This window comes from Trachurus japonicus, chromosome 24 (genome assembly GCF_045865225.1).
Source record: "Trachurus japonicus isolate A0001 chromosome 24, Traja_1.0".
Classification (NCBI taxonomy): Eukaryota; Metazoa; Chordata; class Actinopteri; order Carangiformes; family Carangidae; genus Trachurus; species Trachurus japonicus.
In genome coordinates, this window is record NC_140930.1 from 23,567,177 (window position 1) to 23,582,032 (window position 14,856).

At 42.0% G+C, this 14,856-nt stretch overlaps 2 protein-coding genes across 2 annotated transcripts in view; one reads left to right on the forward strand and one right to left on the reverse strand.

Annotated features, from left to right (window-relative positions):
* Positions 1 to 75: 75 nt before the first annotated feature.
* On the reverse strand, positions 76 to 11,435 carry pgm3 (phosphoglucomutase 3). The gene is made up of 13 exons (XM_085770530.1): positions 11,336 to 11,435; positions 9,682 to 9,890; positions 7,012 to 7,196; positions 6,631 to 6,698; positions 6,349 to 6,482; positions 6,044 to 6,239; positions 5,077 to 5,234; positions 4,906 to 4,989; positions 2,714 to 2,812; positions 2,479 to 2,598; positions 1,070 to 1,192; positions 365 to 538; positions 76 to 250 (listed from the first exon to the last, which is right to left on the reverse strand). Coding segments are annotated over exons 1-13 (1,641 nt in total). The 5' UTR covers positions 11,337 to 11,435; the 3' UTR covers positions 76 to 160.
* Positions 11,436 to 12,630: 1,195 nt separating this feature from the next.
* LOC146962000 (clathrin coat assembly protein AP180-like) overlaps positions 12,631 to 14,856 on the forward strand; it is a 32,866-nt gene continuing 30,640 nt past the window's right edge. The window contains exons 1-2 of the mRNA XM_085770240.1: positions 12,631 to 12,773; positions 12,896 to 13,184. Of these exons, the coding sequence (XP_085626366.1) occupies positions 13,055 to 13,184 (130 nt within the window). The 5' untranslated portion in view covers positions 12,631 to 12,773; positions 12,896 to 13,054. The remainder of the gene's footprint in view (positions 12,774 to 12,895; positions 13,185 to 14,856) is intronic.

The following is a 14,856-nucleotide window of genomic DNA, read 5'->3' on the forward strand; positions in this document are numbered from 1 at the left end:
AAAGTACCCAGTGCATTTAGCAGTATAAAATCATTTGGCACCTTCCCCAAAGCAGGAAATTTCATCATTTTCCCCCCAGGTTTATAAAATGGTACCATGAACAGTGATTCCATTCAAAAAGCACCAGCTGAGATGTGGGTCAGTACCATGACAATGTGTTTTAGTGCAGAGGTTTAGGTTCATCTCCCACTCCGCCTGCCAGGCGATAAACTGCCAGGCTGACTTCATGTGCCAGGGCATCGGCACTCTCCTAAAACACAAATACAAAGCACAACAAAGGAATTATCCACAGTACAATCACATCATTTTGCACAGTGAGACCGGTCTGAAAGTCAAAGTCAGAAATAAAGAGTCTGATTCTCACCTGTGTTTCTGCCTCGGCGTAAACTCTCACCACGTCCTCGGTGCCGGAGGGTCTCACAAAGGAGCGCGCCAGTCTGTGCTTCTTCACTAAGCTGTCGATGGCCTCCTGCAGCCCTGCTGGGCTGACCGCCCGCCGCTCTGCATCTGTGGTGTCTATCACCCTGCGGTCTGACACCTATAGGACACAAATCATACACCACCACAGTTATGTACAACTGGTACTGATGGGTGCTGCTCACATGACTCACAATGACGGTGGTAGTATGGTTAGGACACGCTATTCAAATCAAACAATCATGAATAAAACATGATAAACAATCATCTTCTTTTATTTTCATATTTTATTGCATTATAATCTTCTAATCCAGAGAAAACAGTGACCTTCCCATAACATTTTAGTAGAACATCTTTACAACAGCAAAAACATATTAATTTAATCAAGCACAGTATATCCAATCATTTCTAAACATTTTCTAGAAAATTGCCCTAAACACTGACACTTTGAGAGGGGCAAAGACAAACTATTTCCCTTTCTCTTTGCTGCAGGGTGGAGAGATACAGAAGATCCTTTGTACCCACTGCCATCAGGCTTTTTAATTCTTCTGCAAATGGTAGATGAGCTGCCAGACAAATGAATTACCCTTTGAGGGTTAATAAAGTGATTCATATCGTTTGGTAACATTATAAGACATAAATACGTGAGTACCTTGACTTTAAGCTGCCTGTTAGGCAGGTCACTGTAGATGGCATCCCACTGCTGGACAGTCATCCCCTTGATGGCCAATATAGCTTCAATCAGCAGCATGTCAGAAATGGCGTCACCTACAGTCTTTAGAGGATGGAAACACAAATATCATCAATATTACTTATTTTAACAAAATTGTTTTTCTACTGTTAAAGGGATAGTTCACCCAAAATTCAAATTTCACTCATTATCTACTCACCCTCATGTGGCCTAAGGGCTGGGAGAATTTTCAGAGTCCTCCGTTCCTTCTCTGAGTTACGGGGGGGTCCGCGCAGCAGTATTTGTCCATATAACGGTTGTGGATGGTGCTCACTTTTCTTCGTCCAAAAAGACACACCAAAAAACATCCAAATACCTCCATAGTGCTCGTCTGTAATGTCCCTCTTGTATTGAAGCCCCGACATGAGAAATTGTTCCGAAAAAAATTAAATAAGTCTATATTCTAAGCTTGTTTGTAGTGGAAGCTCCCAGTGTCTCAGATCACTGCTCTTCCTGTGTCAGTGCAAATCACGCGCCGGCGGAACAATTTCTCATGTTTCTCATGCTTCAATACAAGAGGGACATTACAGACGAGCACTATGGAGGTATTTGGATGTTTTTTGGTGTGTCTTTTTGGACAAAGAAAAGTGAGCCCCATTCACAACCGTTATATGGACAAATACTGCTGTGCGGTCCCCCCCGTAACTCAGAGAAGGGACGGAGGACTCTGAAAATTCTCCCAGCCCTTAGGCCACATGAGGGTGAGTAGATAATGAGTGAAATTTGAATTTTGGGTGAACTATCCCTTTAATAACATCCCAGTGATGGATTTATATACAGTGCATACGGAAAGTATTCAGACCCCCTTCAATATTTCACCATTTGTTATGTTGCTAAATGTTGTAAATTCATTTTTTTCCTCATCAGTCTTCACCCAGCACCCCACCATGACAGCACAAACGCAGAATTATAGAACATTTTGCAAATTTATTAAAAAAGAAAAACTGAAATATCATCTGAACGTAAGTATCCAGACCCTTTCCTCTGACACTCATGCAGGTCATTCAGGTGTCATCAATTTATTTTATTCATCTTTGAGGTGGTTCTATACTTTCATTTGAGTCCAGCTGTGTTGAATAAATAGTCTGGACAATGGACATGATTTGGAAGACACACACCTGCCTAAATAAGACCTTACAGCTCACATTTAGGTCAACCAGGACTCTCCCTAGAGCTGGCTGTCCAGCCAAACTGAACAGTTAGGGAGAAGAGCCGTGGTCAGAGAGGTAACCAAGAAGCCAAAGATCACTCTGGCTGAGAGTCTGAATACTTCCATATGCACTGTACATGACACACATGCCGGTCCAGCGTGTGTGTTGGTGTGCGTCTACCTGGTTTATGACATTGACAGTGTTGTGCAGGAGGAGAGCTGCTCTCTTCCTCTCATCGTTGGTGTTGGCGTCCTCAGTCAGCTGCTGGATCTTCTCTTCAGCCGCCTTACTGAACAACACCTGCAGTGGAAACAACACAGACACACTGCGCTACAGACCTCCACCCTGATCACACATACACACACACACACACATGCTCTGAGAGTGTGTCTCTGTCTGATGTTGATGTACTCACAGTTCCATGGCCATTGGCCTCAAAGTACACACCGATGTCAAACTCCAGGGCTGCATGGTGAAGGTGCTTCACTCCAGTCTTAGTGCACCTCACTATCACCTAGGTAACAGCAGAATATATGATCACTAACTTCTCTTGTGTTAGGGTCAGGGTTAGGGTTTTAACACATTAAAGGGATAGTAGCATTTTTTTAAAGTGGGGTTGTATGATCTACAAATAGCCCCTAAGTACTTTAATTGCAGTAGAAGACTCTCTGCACTCCTCCCGATAGCAACGCCAGCCCATAGCCCTGCCCAGAGATTTACAACATACAGTGTTGTGAACAGACCCAAAGAAACGGCCTATTTTCGCGGCCTAAAAGAGTTTTTACCTGGAAAAAAAAATACACAGTTCCATTGTTCGCTATAATATCATTTTTTCCAGCCCCTCAAAGTGCAGGAAAAACACCGTTTTTATTTGGACCTAACCAACTGCTGATCGGCGGGCGCTAACCCTGGGCAGAGAGGGGTACGTATTTTTTTTCAGGTAAAACCTCTTTTAGGCCGCAAAAATAGGCCGTTTCTTTGGGTCTGTTCACAACACTGTATGTTGTAAATCTCTGGGCAGGGCTATGGGCTGGCGTTGCTAACGGGAGGAGTGCAGAGGGTTTTCTACTGCAATTAAAGTACTTAGGGGATATTTGTAGATCATACAACCCCACTTTAAAAAAAAATGCTACCATCCCTTTAAAGTACTACATAAATTTGTTTATTGCATCAAGGCTTTTTTACTTTGTCAGGAACCTCTATTTAAACAAAATAAAACTTTTTTCACTAAAATCTAAAATGCTCTGGTTAAAATGATGACATTTGTGTCGTTAGGGTCGGTTTCGACGCGGTTATAACAATAAAAACAATAAGAGTTAAAACTGAAATCATAAGTGCAAAACCAACCTTTTCATGGATAAGGAAGCCTAACAACGTCACCAAGAGATGATTCTTGTGGAGTTGTAGTAAAAAAGCAACTGGACTTCTTCTCTTGTTTGAAGACGTTTCACCCCTCACACCCAGAGACTCTAGTCACTCTAGGTGTGGTCATGTTTACTTTGGTTTCACCAGAGACCAAGCATAGGACCACCCACTCTGGGATTAACTACCTGGGTTTCTGGCATTAGTCTCAGAACTGAAGAAGCCTCTTGGATGAGGGGTGAAACGTCTTCAAGCAAGAGAAGAAGTCCAGTTGCTTTTTACTACAGCTCCACAAGAATAAGACGACCTGGATGACTGAGAACCTTCACAGACAACCAAGAGATGAGAAACAAACGGGATGAAAAACATGGTTTTAGTGTATTTTACAGCTGATTTAAGACTCAGGTCAAAACCGACTCTAACACAAGAGATGGTAGCGGAAAGCTGACACAAGACGAAGGTTAAAGGGATAGTTCACCCAAAATTCAAATTTCACTCATTATCTACTCACCCTCGTGTCGACTAAGGGCTGGGAGAAGTTTCAGAGTCCTCCGTGCCTTCTCTGAGTTACAGCGGGGCTCCGTGCAGCACTGCATGTCCATATGACGGTTGAGAACGGAGCTCACTTTTCTTTGTCCAAAAAGACACACCAAAAAACATCCAAATACCTCCATACTGCTCGTCTGTAATGTCCCTCTTGTATTGAAGCCCCAACATGAGAAATTGTTCAGAAAAAAATTAAGTAAGTATATGTTTTAAGCTTGTTTGTAGCGGAAGCTCCCAGTGTTGCTCTGTCGGAATCTCGCGCGATTTGCAGAGCCGTGAACTGGGTGTCAATGCAAATCCCGCGAGATTTGGACAGACCAGGAAGAGCAGTGCTGGGAGCTTCCACTACAAAGAAGCTTAAAACCTATACTTATTTAATTTTTTTCAGAACAATTTCTCATGTTAGGCCTTCAATACAAGAGGGACATTACAGACAAGCAGTATGGAGGTATTTGGATGTTTTTTGGTGTGTCTTTTTGGACGAAGAAAAGTGAGCTCTGTTCGCTACCGTCATATGGACATGCAGTGCTGCACGGAGCCCCGCTGTAACTCAGAGAAGCCACGGAGGACTCTGAAACTTCTCCCAGCCCTTAGTCGACATCTAGTCGAGTAGATAATGAGTGAAATTTCAATTTTGGGTGAACTATCCCTTTAAAGATAGAAATAATGGGAATTCAGTGTGTGTGTCTGTTTCCTCACCTTCATAGTGTCCTCCAGATAGTGTGTGGAGCTGCCGTTAGCGTAAGCCGTCTGCACCACGGCTATCTTCAAGTCTAACCCAGCCTGCACATCCACAGAGAAAAACTGTTTAAGTGTGTGTGTTTGTGTGTGTTTGTGTTGTAGCGTGCTTGCTGGTGTACGAGTGTGTACCTGTGTGAGCAGCTCTTTAAGGAAGGTGCTGATGAGTGTAGCTATCTTGTCTCCATCCAGCAGGTGAAACCGTCCCTCAGAGTCGGTGTAGTAATAAACTATTCGGTCGGCGTCACCGTCAAAGGAGCAACAGCGCTCCCCTGGGTTTATCTTCACACCTGAGCAGAGAGGAGGTAGAAAAAGGAGAAGTGTTTAGTTAGTTTAGTTTTTTATTTGCACATTATATAACCTGCATAAACAATGAAAATAGTAAAATTAAACATTGTGCAGGAGAGGTAGAAGCCAAAAAAGGCTTATAAAAAATACCTCCTATGTAAAAAACAACAACAACAGTGGTGGTCTTCAAAGTAAGAAGATAATACAGAAATTCATAATATAAAAAATAGAAAAGAAAGAAAGACAAATTAACATAGAAAAATGAAAGATACTGAATTAATAATAATAAAAAAAAATTTACATAATGAAAAAATAATAATAATTAAAGGTACAAATTGACAGACCCAGAAATATTACAAATCTTAACTAAAAAATGAGTGGTCAAATGAAACAGCTTCTTTATCTTTTTGCAATGTAGTTTCAACAACAAAATAGCAAGAGTCATTATTATACAAATAATCTATCAGCTGTTCTGCTGTCGCTATAGATACTGTGTTTGTAAAGTACAGAAATTATTTTCTGTCTATTAATGCATTGCTCATATACTTTTCATAACACAAACATGAGGTCATATACATACATTCGGTCACATTGAATGATACACTTAAATACTGGCCACTTTAATTGACAGCTGTGTTTACAACAATTTCAGCCATCACTCTGCATCGGCTAAATATGTCAACTATTAGCCCGATAATCTTTCCCCTTTTCCTTCTGTAATCTCAAAATGAAAGTTATACGTTCCATACTGTATACGTCAAATGCATTGCTCATATCAAAACCTCTGAAGCTTGAAAAACCAATGTTTTACCCGTTGGAGGTTTCTGCTGCACTTTGACAAAGTCGGCCCCACACTGGTGGTTGAGTTTTCCTTTGCTGCCGTCGTTGAAGAGAGAAATCTGCAGCTCCCTCTTCAGGTGACTCTCCATCTCACGCACCTTCAGCGCCCCGATGCCGTTGGCGCCGTCCACAGACAGGTGCTTTTGGTCGTCTGTGCAGTTGGACGCCTACCAGAAGATGGAGGGAAAGGTGAGTGAAAAAACACACATACACACCTTAGAGGATACAGTAACTGTAAGTTGAAGGAGGTGCACAAGACACATCCTGTTTTCTTACATTCTTGATGAGCTGGATGAAAGCCTGGCACAGTTTGCTGTAGTATCCTTCCACTGTGGCCTCTCCATATTTACCCTGTGTGTTCTGACAGCAAACCATGTAGTGGAGCTGTGGTGTGGTCACCAAACCGTAGTCTGAGAGAGAGGGGGAGAGAATTAGAGGAGAGAAAAAGAGTGAGGGAAGGTGAGAGGAGAATATAAAAAAAAAGTTGTGAATTAATCAAAACTGAGGGGAAAAAAATCACGAATTCATGTGAGAATATACTACTTTAATTAACCTTACCTTTGCTGTGTCCACCGAGTGCAGACACTCCATCCAGTACCGCCTGTGAGAGGCTGCCACTACTCCTCCTGTGAATGAAGGACAAATATTTAATCTGAATGATGATGAAGATTAATCAAAGCATTACGAGCAGGTTTTATCTCTAATGTGCCAACTTGAGGGAACATTTAATTTAGTTAAAGTGAGGACCCAATATTTCCAGTTGATTTAAAAGTCAGGTCAAGCAGAGGGAGCTGTCAGATGAAGCAGCGCAGTTCTTAATGATGTTATCTGGTATTTGTTTTAGCTTTCAGACAAAACTTATTCTATAGTCAAAGATATTTGCTGGCCTTGTCTCTATGTTGGCCCAGTATGCTTTATTACGTGGTTAACATCACGTACCTGGTGTCTTTGCCCACAAAAACACTGGCCTCCTGCCTCATGTCTATCGCCTCCTTTTCTATAACGTCTTTCAGAACGCTGAGTAAATCCTCCTGCTCTGCGTTGGCCAGCTGGGTGGCAAAGCCCTCCCATGCCGGGGTCACCATCTCTCCCATGGGGTCGATCAGCTTCACCCCGTTGTCTTCCTACATCAGTACAAATACAAAGGCACAGGACAGAGTTATGATTGTGATGTGTTTATTAGATTATTTAAACTTATGTTATAAAACAGCTAAATGACAGAAAGTAGGCAGGGATGCACTGCAAATATACTCACAATCATATCATGAATGTTTGTCTTATTTCTTTTTTTTTAAAGTATATTTTTTGGCGTTTTTGCCTTTTTTAACATTTTTTTTATTCGATAGCACAGTGAGATAGACAGGAAAGGGGGAGGCAGAGAGAGGGGGAATGACATGCAGGAAAGGTCTGCCCGACGCGGGACTCGAACCGGGGACGCTTGCGGTGAGGACTGTAGCCTCTACCCACTGTGGGGGGCAGTTGTGGGTCTGAGAAGTGAAGCTCACTTCCGCGTTCAAAAAACTGCAATCCCCTGGGCTTCCTCTGGGGGCTGGTGTCAGAAGGGAGCATTCTCCATAGACCCCCATGTTAAAATCGCAGACTTTACATCCTCAATAAACATGATCAAAGCCTGGTGTCAGAACGTTTTTTGGTCTCAATCGATAGTTTCTACCCCCGCACACACTCTGAGGGGGGTGGATTTTTTTTTAACTCTACCGTTTTACTGTTATTAGGTTAAAACTCTGGCCAATTAGGGCGCGGAAACATTGAGTGACAGGTCCGGAGCGATCCGGAGACAGGCTGCTTCGAGGCCAGTGGGCGGGTTCTCGGCCGGCCAATCCAACATGGCGCTGTTCAGGCCGCCATATTTGAGTCACAAAAACGACTCCCCAAAACCAATGGGTGACATCACGGATGCTACGTCCATATTTTTTACAGTCTATGGTTTTTTACTTCTTTTAACCCTTAGATGCATAAGTGGGGTCAAAAATGACCCCATGGCTTGTTATTCTTCAATATCTTTGAAATTAAAAGTAATTATAATTTCATATTCCAGGTATTCCTCATAAAACATGTTTGTGACATGAGGCCATTTGTATTTTAAAAAAATATTTCATTAATTTTAAGAAATTGCAGTTTTTGTATCACTACCCCACTCTTCCATAAGCGGGGTCAAAAATGACCCCAAGCATTTCCTATGGAATTTCCAAGGAACCTTTGATTCTTATCAACACTGACTGGCAGTATACTGTTACTGTCCTATTTACACATCTGATGTCCGTAGTCTCACCACCCAGGAGGTCATTTTTACACAGCAACATACATGTAAGTATTATCTTCATTCATGAACTTATTTTCCACATCCATGACTTTTCTGTGATAGAGTATAACGTTAGTATTATTGTCATCAAATTAGCCTACTTTGTTGTTACAAAGTAGTTGTTGTTACAAAGTAGGCATTATTTAGCTTAACTGCAAAGTAATGTTAGTACTTTGATGTTAGCTAGTATAGTAAGGTAGCTAACATTACTGCATTTGTTGTGTAGAGAGTGAGACTCATAATATATCTATAACTTCCCTGTAATAAAAGCTAACCCGTTATAGGGGCCTGCGATTATTGACTATTGATGTGATGTATGTCTATGGTGTGTGCACGTGCGTGTGCGCATGCATGTCTGTGTATTTACATACATATTACATATTATATTTTACATACTGTATTTATATAAATGCACAGACATTTACTCACATAGCTACATATTATTGGTTTATACAGTAGTTTTGTGTGCCATTCAAACATTGTCCTTTTTATGCTTTCTCATCTAAAGTATCATGGCTGCTATAGGAGGCCAGCTAGGATTACTGAGGACCTTGCCCAACAAATTATCCTACTGCACACAGTGAGAAGAGAGAAGATGTTTGTGTGTTTACATATGTGTGGACAGTGTTATGGTCCCCGGACCTACTGAATGTTCTCTGTTTATCCTCCATAGTCAAACAGACAGACGGACACACAAACAATGGATTTTGACATTTTTGATACCTGATTGATTGTTTTGTGATCAAATGTGAATAAAAAGTGATACATGAACATGTCAAAAATGAAATCACTCTTTTGTTGACCAAAATATAATGAAAACCATCATCTTTAACCAAAATTAAAGACATTCATTGCAAAAACGCATTGATTCTAATTGGGGTCATTTTTGACCCCACTCATGGAAGAGTGTAGGTATTGGTAGCTCATGCATCCAAGGGTTAAGCATATTTTCACTTGAAATAAGTAGAAAAATCTGATAATGGAGCAAGTTGTTATTTCTTATTACAAGCACAAAGAACTTACTTTCACTGGCTGATTTTTCTACTTATTTCAATTGAAAATTTGTTTGAAACAAGTGAAAACTGTCTAAAAACAAGTTCATTTTTAGGTGATGAGTCTTATTTTAAGTGGAAAGAGATTAGTTTTGACTAAAATTGAGACATTTTGACAAGAAATAAGACAAATATTCTTGGAAAGATTTTGAGTTTTACAGTGTGGATTATTTTCTAATAGAAAGGAAACTAAAACTGTAAAGTTGGGAATGAGAATATTAAAACCTATTCCACCACCTCTGGGTTGTGTGATGCAGTGACCATGACTCCGATGGTAGCTTTGGTCTTTTTGGAGCGGAGTGTGGCCAGCAGTCCCATCCTGAACATGATGTGGTCCAGCTGTTTGGCGTTGGTCCTGAAGCCAGCGGTGCCATACTGCAAAACCAGTCCTACCGGTTTTGGATGTTGACTGGACTGCTCTGATACTTCCTGGAACTGGGCCATCACTGAAACACAGACAAGCTGGTAGTGGAGTCTTTACTTGAATAAAAGTAACACCACCTTTAATCTCTCTGATGTCTGTTTTTAGTAAAAATGAAGTGAACACGTGAATGAAATGTCTTGAACAATAATGCCCTACTTGTGTTTTACGGTAGGCTAATGTAACACTGTTCAAGTATCTTTAATTAACAGATGTGTGACGTCTTTGTCATTACAATGGCTTAAAATGGAGGAAAACAAGTGGGAACTGCATCAAACCAGAAATTAAAATGTTTCAGCTCAGAAACATATGGTATACTGTGGAATACAATCTGGTCTCAGAGTTCATTTGTTGCTGCCAGTTTGTCTGAATGTGAAAAATACATTCAGATAAAAGGCAGAGCAGTCTAAACCACATTTAGCTTCATTTCTTAAAAATTATACATTGGATATTGGTGCATTCTTTAAGTGTGCTCACTGATAATTTTGTCCTTTGTTCAACAATAAATCGATCTAACGTTGGTATTTGTTACATGTCTGGATTTGGAGCATGCTTCCTTAATTCTCTCTTTCTAGATCATGTCCTGTCATTAAAGGCCAGTGTACTTTGTCCCTGCTGTGAAGACGCAGATCACAAATCTATGCAGGAACTGTTACCACTGAAAGTTCATTTCCTCAGACTAAGAACCGAACCTTTAGAAACCTGCAGACACAGCTTCTTAAAAATGAGCTCTCCTTCTGGGAGAAACATTATTGGATATTTTCTAGAAAACAATTTCATCTTTTTAAAGGGATAGTAACATTTTTTTAAAAAGTGGGGTTGTATGAACTCACGTATCCCTCTCCGTCCAGGGTTAGCGCCCGCCGATCAGCAGTTGGTCAGGTCCAAATAAAAACTGTGTTTTTCCTGAGGGGCTGGAAAAAATTATATAGCGAACAATGGAACTGTGTATTTTTTTTTCAGGTAAAACCTCTTTTAGGCCGCGAAAATAGGCTGTTTACAACTGTATGTTGTAAATCTCTGGGCAGGGCTATGGGCTGGCTTTGCTAATGGGAGGAGTGCAGAGAGTCTTCTGATGAAATTAAAGTACTTAGGGGCTATTTGTAGATCATACAACCCCACTTTAAAAAAATGCTACTATCCCTTTAAGGAAACCAACCAATTTAAGGACTAACTCAACACAACAACACAATTTCTACTCCTTTGCAGAGTGAAAACCACCTAGTCAGATCGACTTTAATATCAAATCAAATCAAAGGATAAGACAAGGGGCAAAGTTTACATCAAACTGCAGCACTAATCAGTCGCCTAGCCTACAACACATCAGTTCAATAAAGTTAAACACATGATAAGAGACCGAGCTGACGTGGTCTAACGACGTGTCCACGCGGCGCAGAGAGGAGCTGTGAAAGTTAAAGTCAAACTAGATGGTACAATAACAATAACTTGTGTTTTTATAGATGCACTTACTGTGTAACGTTGTCCACTCAATGAAAAGCTTCCTGATTCTCCGGTTCCGCCTGTCTCCCTTGACGTGGCAACAGTTCCGGTACGTCGACACGTGACGTAATTACGCACGACGTGCCTGTCAGTTCGCTGCTCTGCTCTCTACTACGCTGATGCAGGAGTAGTAGCTACACCGTGAACCACACAGCCACGAAAAATGACTGTAACATGGTCGATGGATTCACTTTATGAGTGATGTTCTTGAATAAATCAAATATTATATTTTGATCCTTGTCTTTCTTGAGTGCAAATTAGTACACTTTTTTTTGTCATTTTGTGGGTTGTGATTTTGCCCAATCACAATCCACGTTTCCCCCCCAGTGTTTTATTTCGAGCACAGAAGCATGGCAGCTACATCAAAGCACTGTGGGCAAAGAAAAAGACTATGTAGCCTAAACACCTATAAACATAAAACAAAAAGCCAATGTCAGGGGGAACAAATTACCTTAATAAAACAAAAGAACAACCCACATCTAATTCTCCCAACGATCCTAATAAACACAAAGCATTTGGGGGTAATTAGAGTGTGCGCTTATCTAGACAATGTTTCACCTCTGTCACCTGTCATCTCCATCCCGTGCAGGCAAACTGTGATGCACAGCCCTGTATGCAGCAGCAGCAGCAGCAGCAGGAGCCACAGTCACGCTCGTGTTTTAACCCTTTGGCGCATGGTGACGGGAGTTTCTGCACAGTGACCCCGCGTCGACTCCCCTTTAAGAGACGTGGGATGCGACGTGTGTCATCCAACCCTGTGCAAGCACCCGTTGTGGGGGGAGGAGATTCTAGATGGACGTATAGATAGGCCAAATAAATAAACAAACGACAGGAGTAGGGTGGGGGTGTGAAGGAGAGAAGGAAATTCCCTGTCTGTCTTTTCCTCTTCCCGAGCATCTTGCGCTGCGCACTGTTGGCTTCACCACCGGGGAGCGGTGCGCATTTTCTCTCAGTCTGAAGAGAGGAGCAGCGCGTCTGAAGCGGCTTCTGTGAGCAGGAAGGGAGCAGATCAGTGAGAAGAGACAGACAGAGAGGACGGCGTGTCCTGTCTTATCTGAAAGCTTTCTTTTTTTATATGCAGGCGACTCACGAGGGAAGAAATTCAGCCAAACCTGATGCCCGCTCCGAGCAGGAGGTTTGACCGGCCTATGGAGAGTTGATTTGGGCCGACATCCAGTAGGCTATAGCAATATTATAATAATATATTTTTAATGATAAGAGGAGCTTCGCTTGCGCAGCGTTTTTTCATCGGTTTATTCTCCAAATAATAGCAGGGCTTTGAGAAAAGAGCCTTCATTGCCAGCTGAGTGTTACATAACCCAGTGGCTTTAGCTGTCCGAGGTGCTGAACTGAACGGCCGGATCGGAGCCTATAACGGGACAAGCCGTGGGGGAATTCGCAACCTTGCGTAAGTCTACTCATGTCACCGCACATATTATCAACGTGACCTGCACGATTTGAAGCGAAAAATATCATTTATGTCCAAGTGTCGGGAGCTGATCGTGTGTGTTTTTCTGTCCGCCCACACAGAAGGTCACAGGCCTATCAGCCGGGGAAGAGGAAAGCGAGAGGACCCGCTGTCTGAACCACTAGTTGGGGGCTTTTATTCCGTTTTTTTCCTCCTCCACACTTTCACATCGTAACGTTTTGAGGCGCATCTGCTGAGGTGGTCGATTCAGCGGAGAGAAAATGTCGGGGCAGACGCTCACGGATCGCATTGCCGCTGCGCAATACCAGCTAACGGGATCAGATATGGCCCGGGCTGTCTGCAAAGCCACCACTCATGAAGTGATGGCGCCCAAGAAAAAGCACCTGGAGTGTAAGTGTAGTCCCTCTTCTTTCCTATTACTGCTCGGGCTGGTTTTATTAAAGGGGGGGTTAACAGGCCTCATAACCTACACACACACACACACCAGTGCAGACAGAGGCCACATGCCATCACAATCTTAGCTATTATGGCCAGTCACTTCATCATCACCAATTCCCTTTGCTTAAATGGGTGTGGTGCCATGATGAATTGATGTAGCCATAGTGATGACCCCTCTGGTGACCCTGTGTGTCCGCCCCCAGCAAAGATGATGGAGACAGAGACAGAGAGAAAGTGGGAGACAGAGGTAGGAAGAAAAGGTCATATTTTAAGGTAGACTGGCAAGTCATCCCATTTCATTTATGTCAGTGTTCCTGCACAGTCATTTTCCTTAACTTCAAATTTTATCTTAAGTGCAACAGAACTACTGTGGCCTGAAGACACATTATAATTGAATTAGATAAAAACCAAGCTATGATGTCGACTAACCATCATGCTAAAAGACTCATTTGGGTTTTGTGTTGCCTATAGGTCGGCATTGGACCACAGAGTCAGCTGAATAAAATTATCAAACCTCACAGCTTTATTGACACACCACAGATGACAGCAGGGGCCACCGTCTGACAAATCATGATTTATCACTATCATCTACCACAAATACTGAGTCAGACCAAAGCTGTGGCACGCCACTGAATTTAGATGCTGATGGGTAATTTGAGTTAGTACAAGTACTCTGGTTTATGCGAGTGTGTCTGCCTGTGTGTTTGTGTGTGTGTGTGTGTGTGTGTGTGTGTGTGTGTATGGTCGCTGGGCAAGTCTGGTCCTGTGTCTTGGGCTGGGACCTTATATCTTGTGATCCGCTCACCTGCTGAATAATTTAATAATCAGCCAATGGCTGCTTTGCATTATTTACACAGCCAAAGGTGACAATGCTAATGCCAGAATCTGCCAGAGACCATTGGTTCCCATTTTTTCTGCTGTGTCCTGTGTCTTTGTTTTCTGTGTCTTTATCTTTGAACAGCACATGGTTGGACTGGTGTAGCTGCTGAGCAAAAACTGTCATGGCTGAGGACTGACCCCTTAGGACAAATAATGCAGATACTCAAAATTATTCTTATATCGCTTAATCTCCATATCTATTTAATTAAGATGTGTTGCACATATATGGACATGCTATCTAAACCAACAGTTTTTAGTCTTTGAGGTTATGCTGTATCCATTTCTAGGGCAATTCAACAAGCTCCCCGTATGTAGGCCACTGTGCTTCTCTTGCACGTGTGTCTTGGCTGGAGGAAATTCCTACTTCCAAAAAGATAAAAAAAACATTTCAACTGAGATGAACTAGACTTGAATGGAAACAGTCAAAACATACTCAAAGAATAATAATATACAGAATAGGAATACATAGGCTTTAAGCAGCTAAATGCAATGTATTCACTAAAACCAGTGAAGGCCACCTACACAATAATCCAGCATGTTTGATTCATTTGATACTAGATATATTAACATAACCTGTTGTACATCTATCATCACACTGAAATGGTCTCTGACCCTTGGGGTGGATGGATATGGGTGTGTGATGGTGGTGGTGCACTGCAGTTGCCATGGCAACAGATTGAGAGTGCCAGGGGATGGTACTGTAATGACAGAGGGAGATTGTGAAAAGGAAGAGGGCAAATGACAG

What these genes read in the sequence shown, in the direction of transcription:
- pgm3 (XM_085770530.1), bottom strand. An exon ending in TTAAAGAGCTGCTCACACAG is followed by an intron (nt 4,990 to 5,076) that starts GTACACACTCGT and finishes GTGGATGTGCAG; the next exon opens with GCTGGGTTAGACTTGAAGAT. An exon ending in ATCTGGAGGACACTATGAAG is followed by an intron (nt 2,813 to 4,905) that starts GTGAGGAAACAG and finishes GCTGTTACCTAG; the next exon opens with GTGATAGTGAGGTGCACTAA.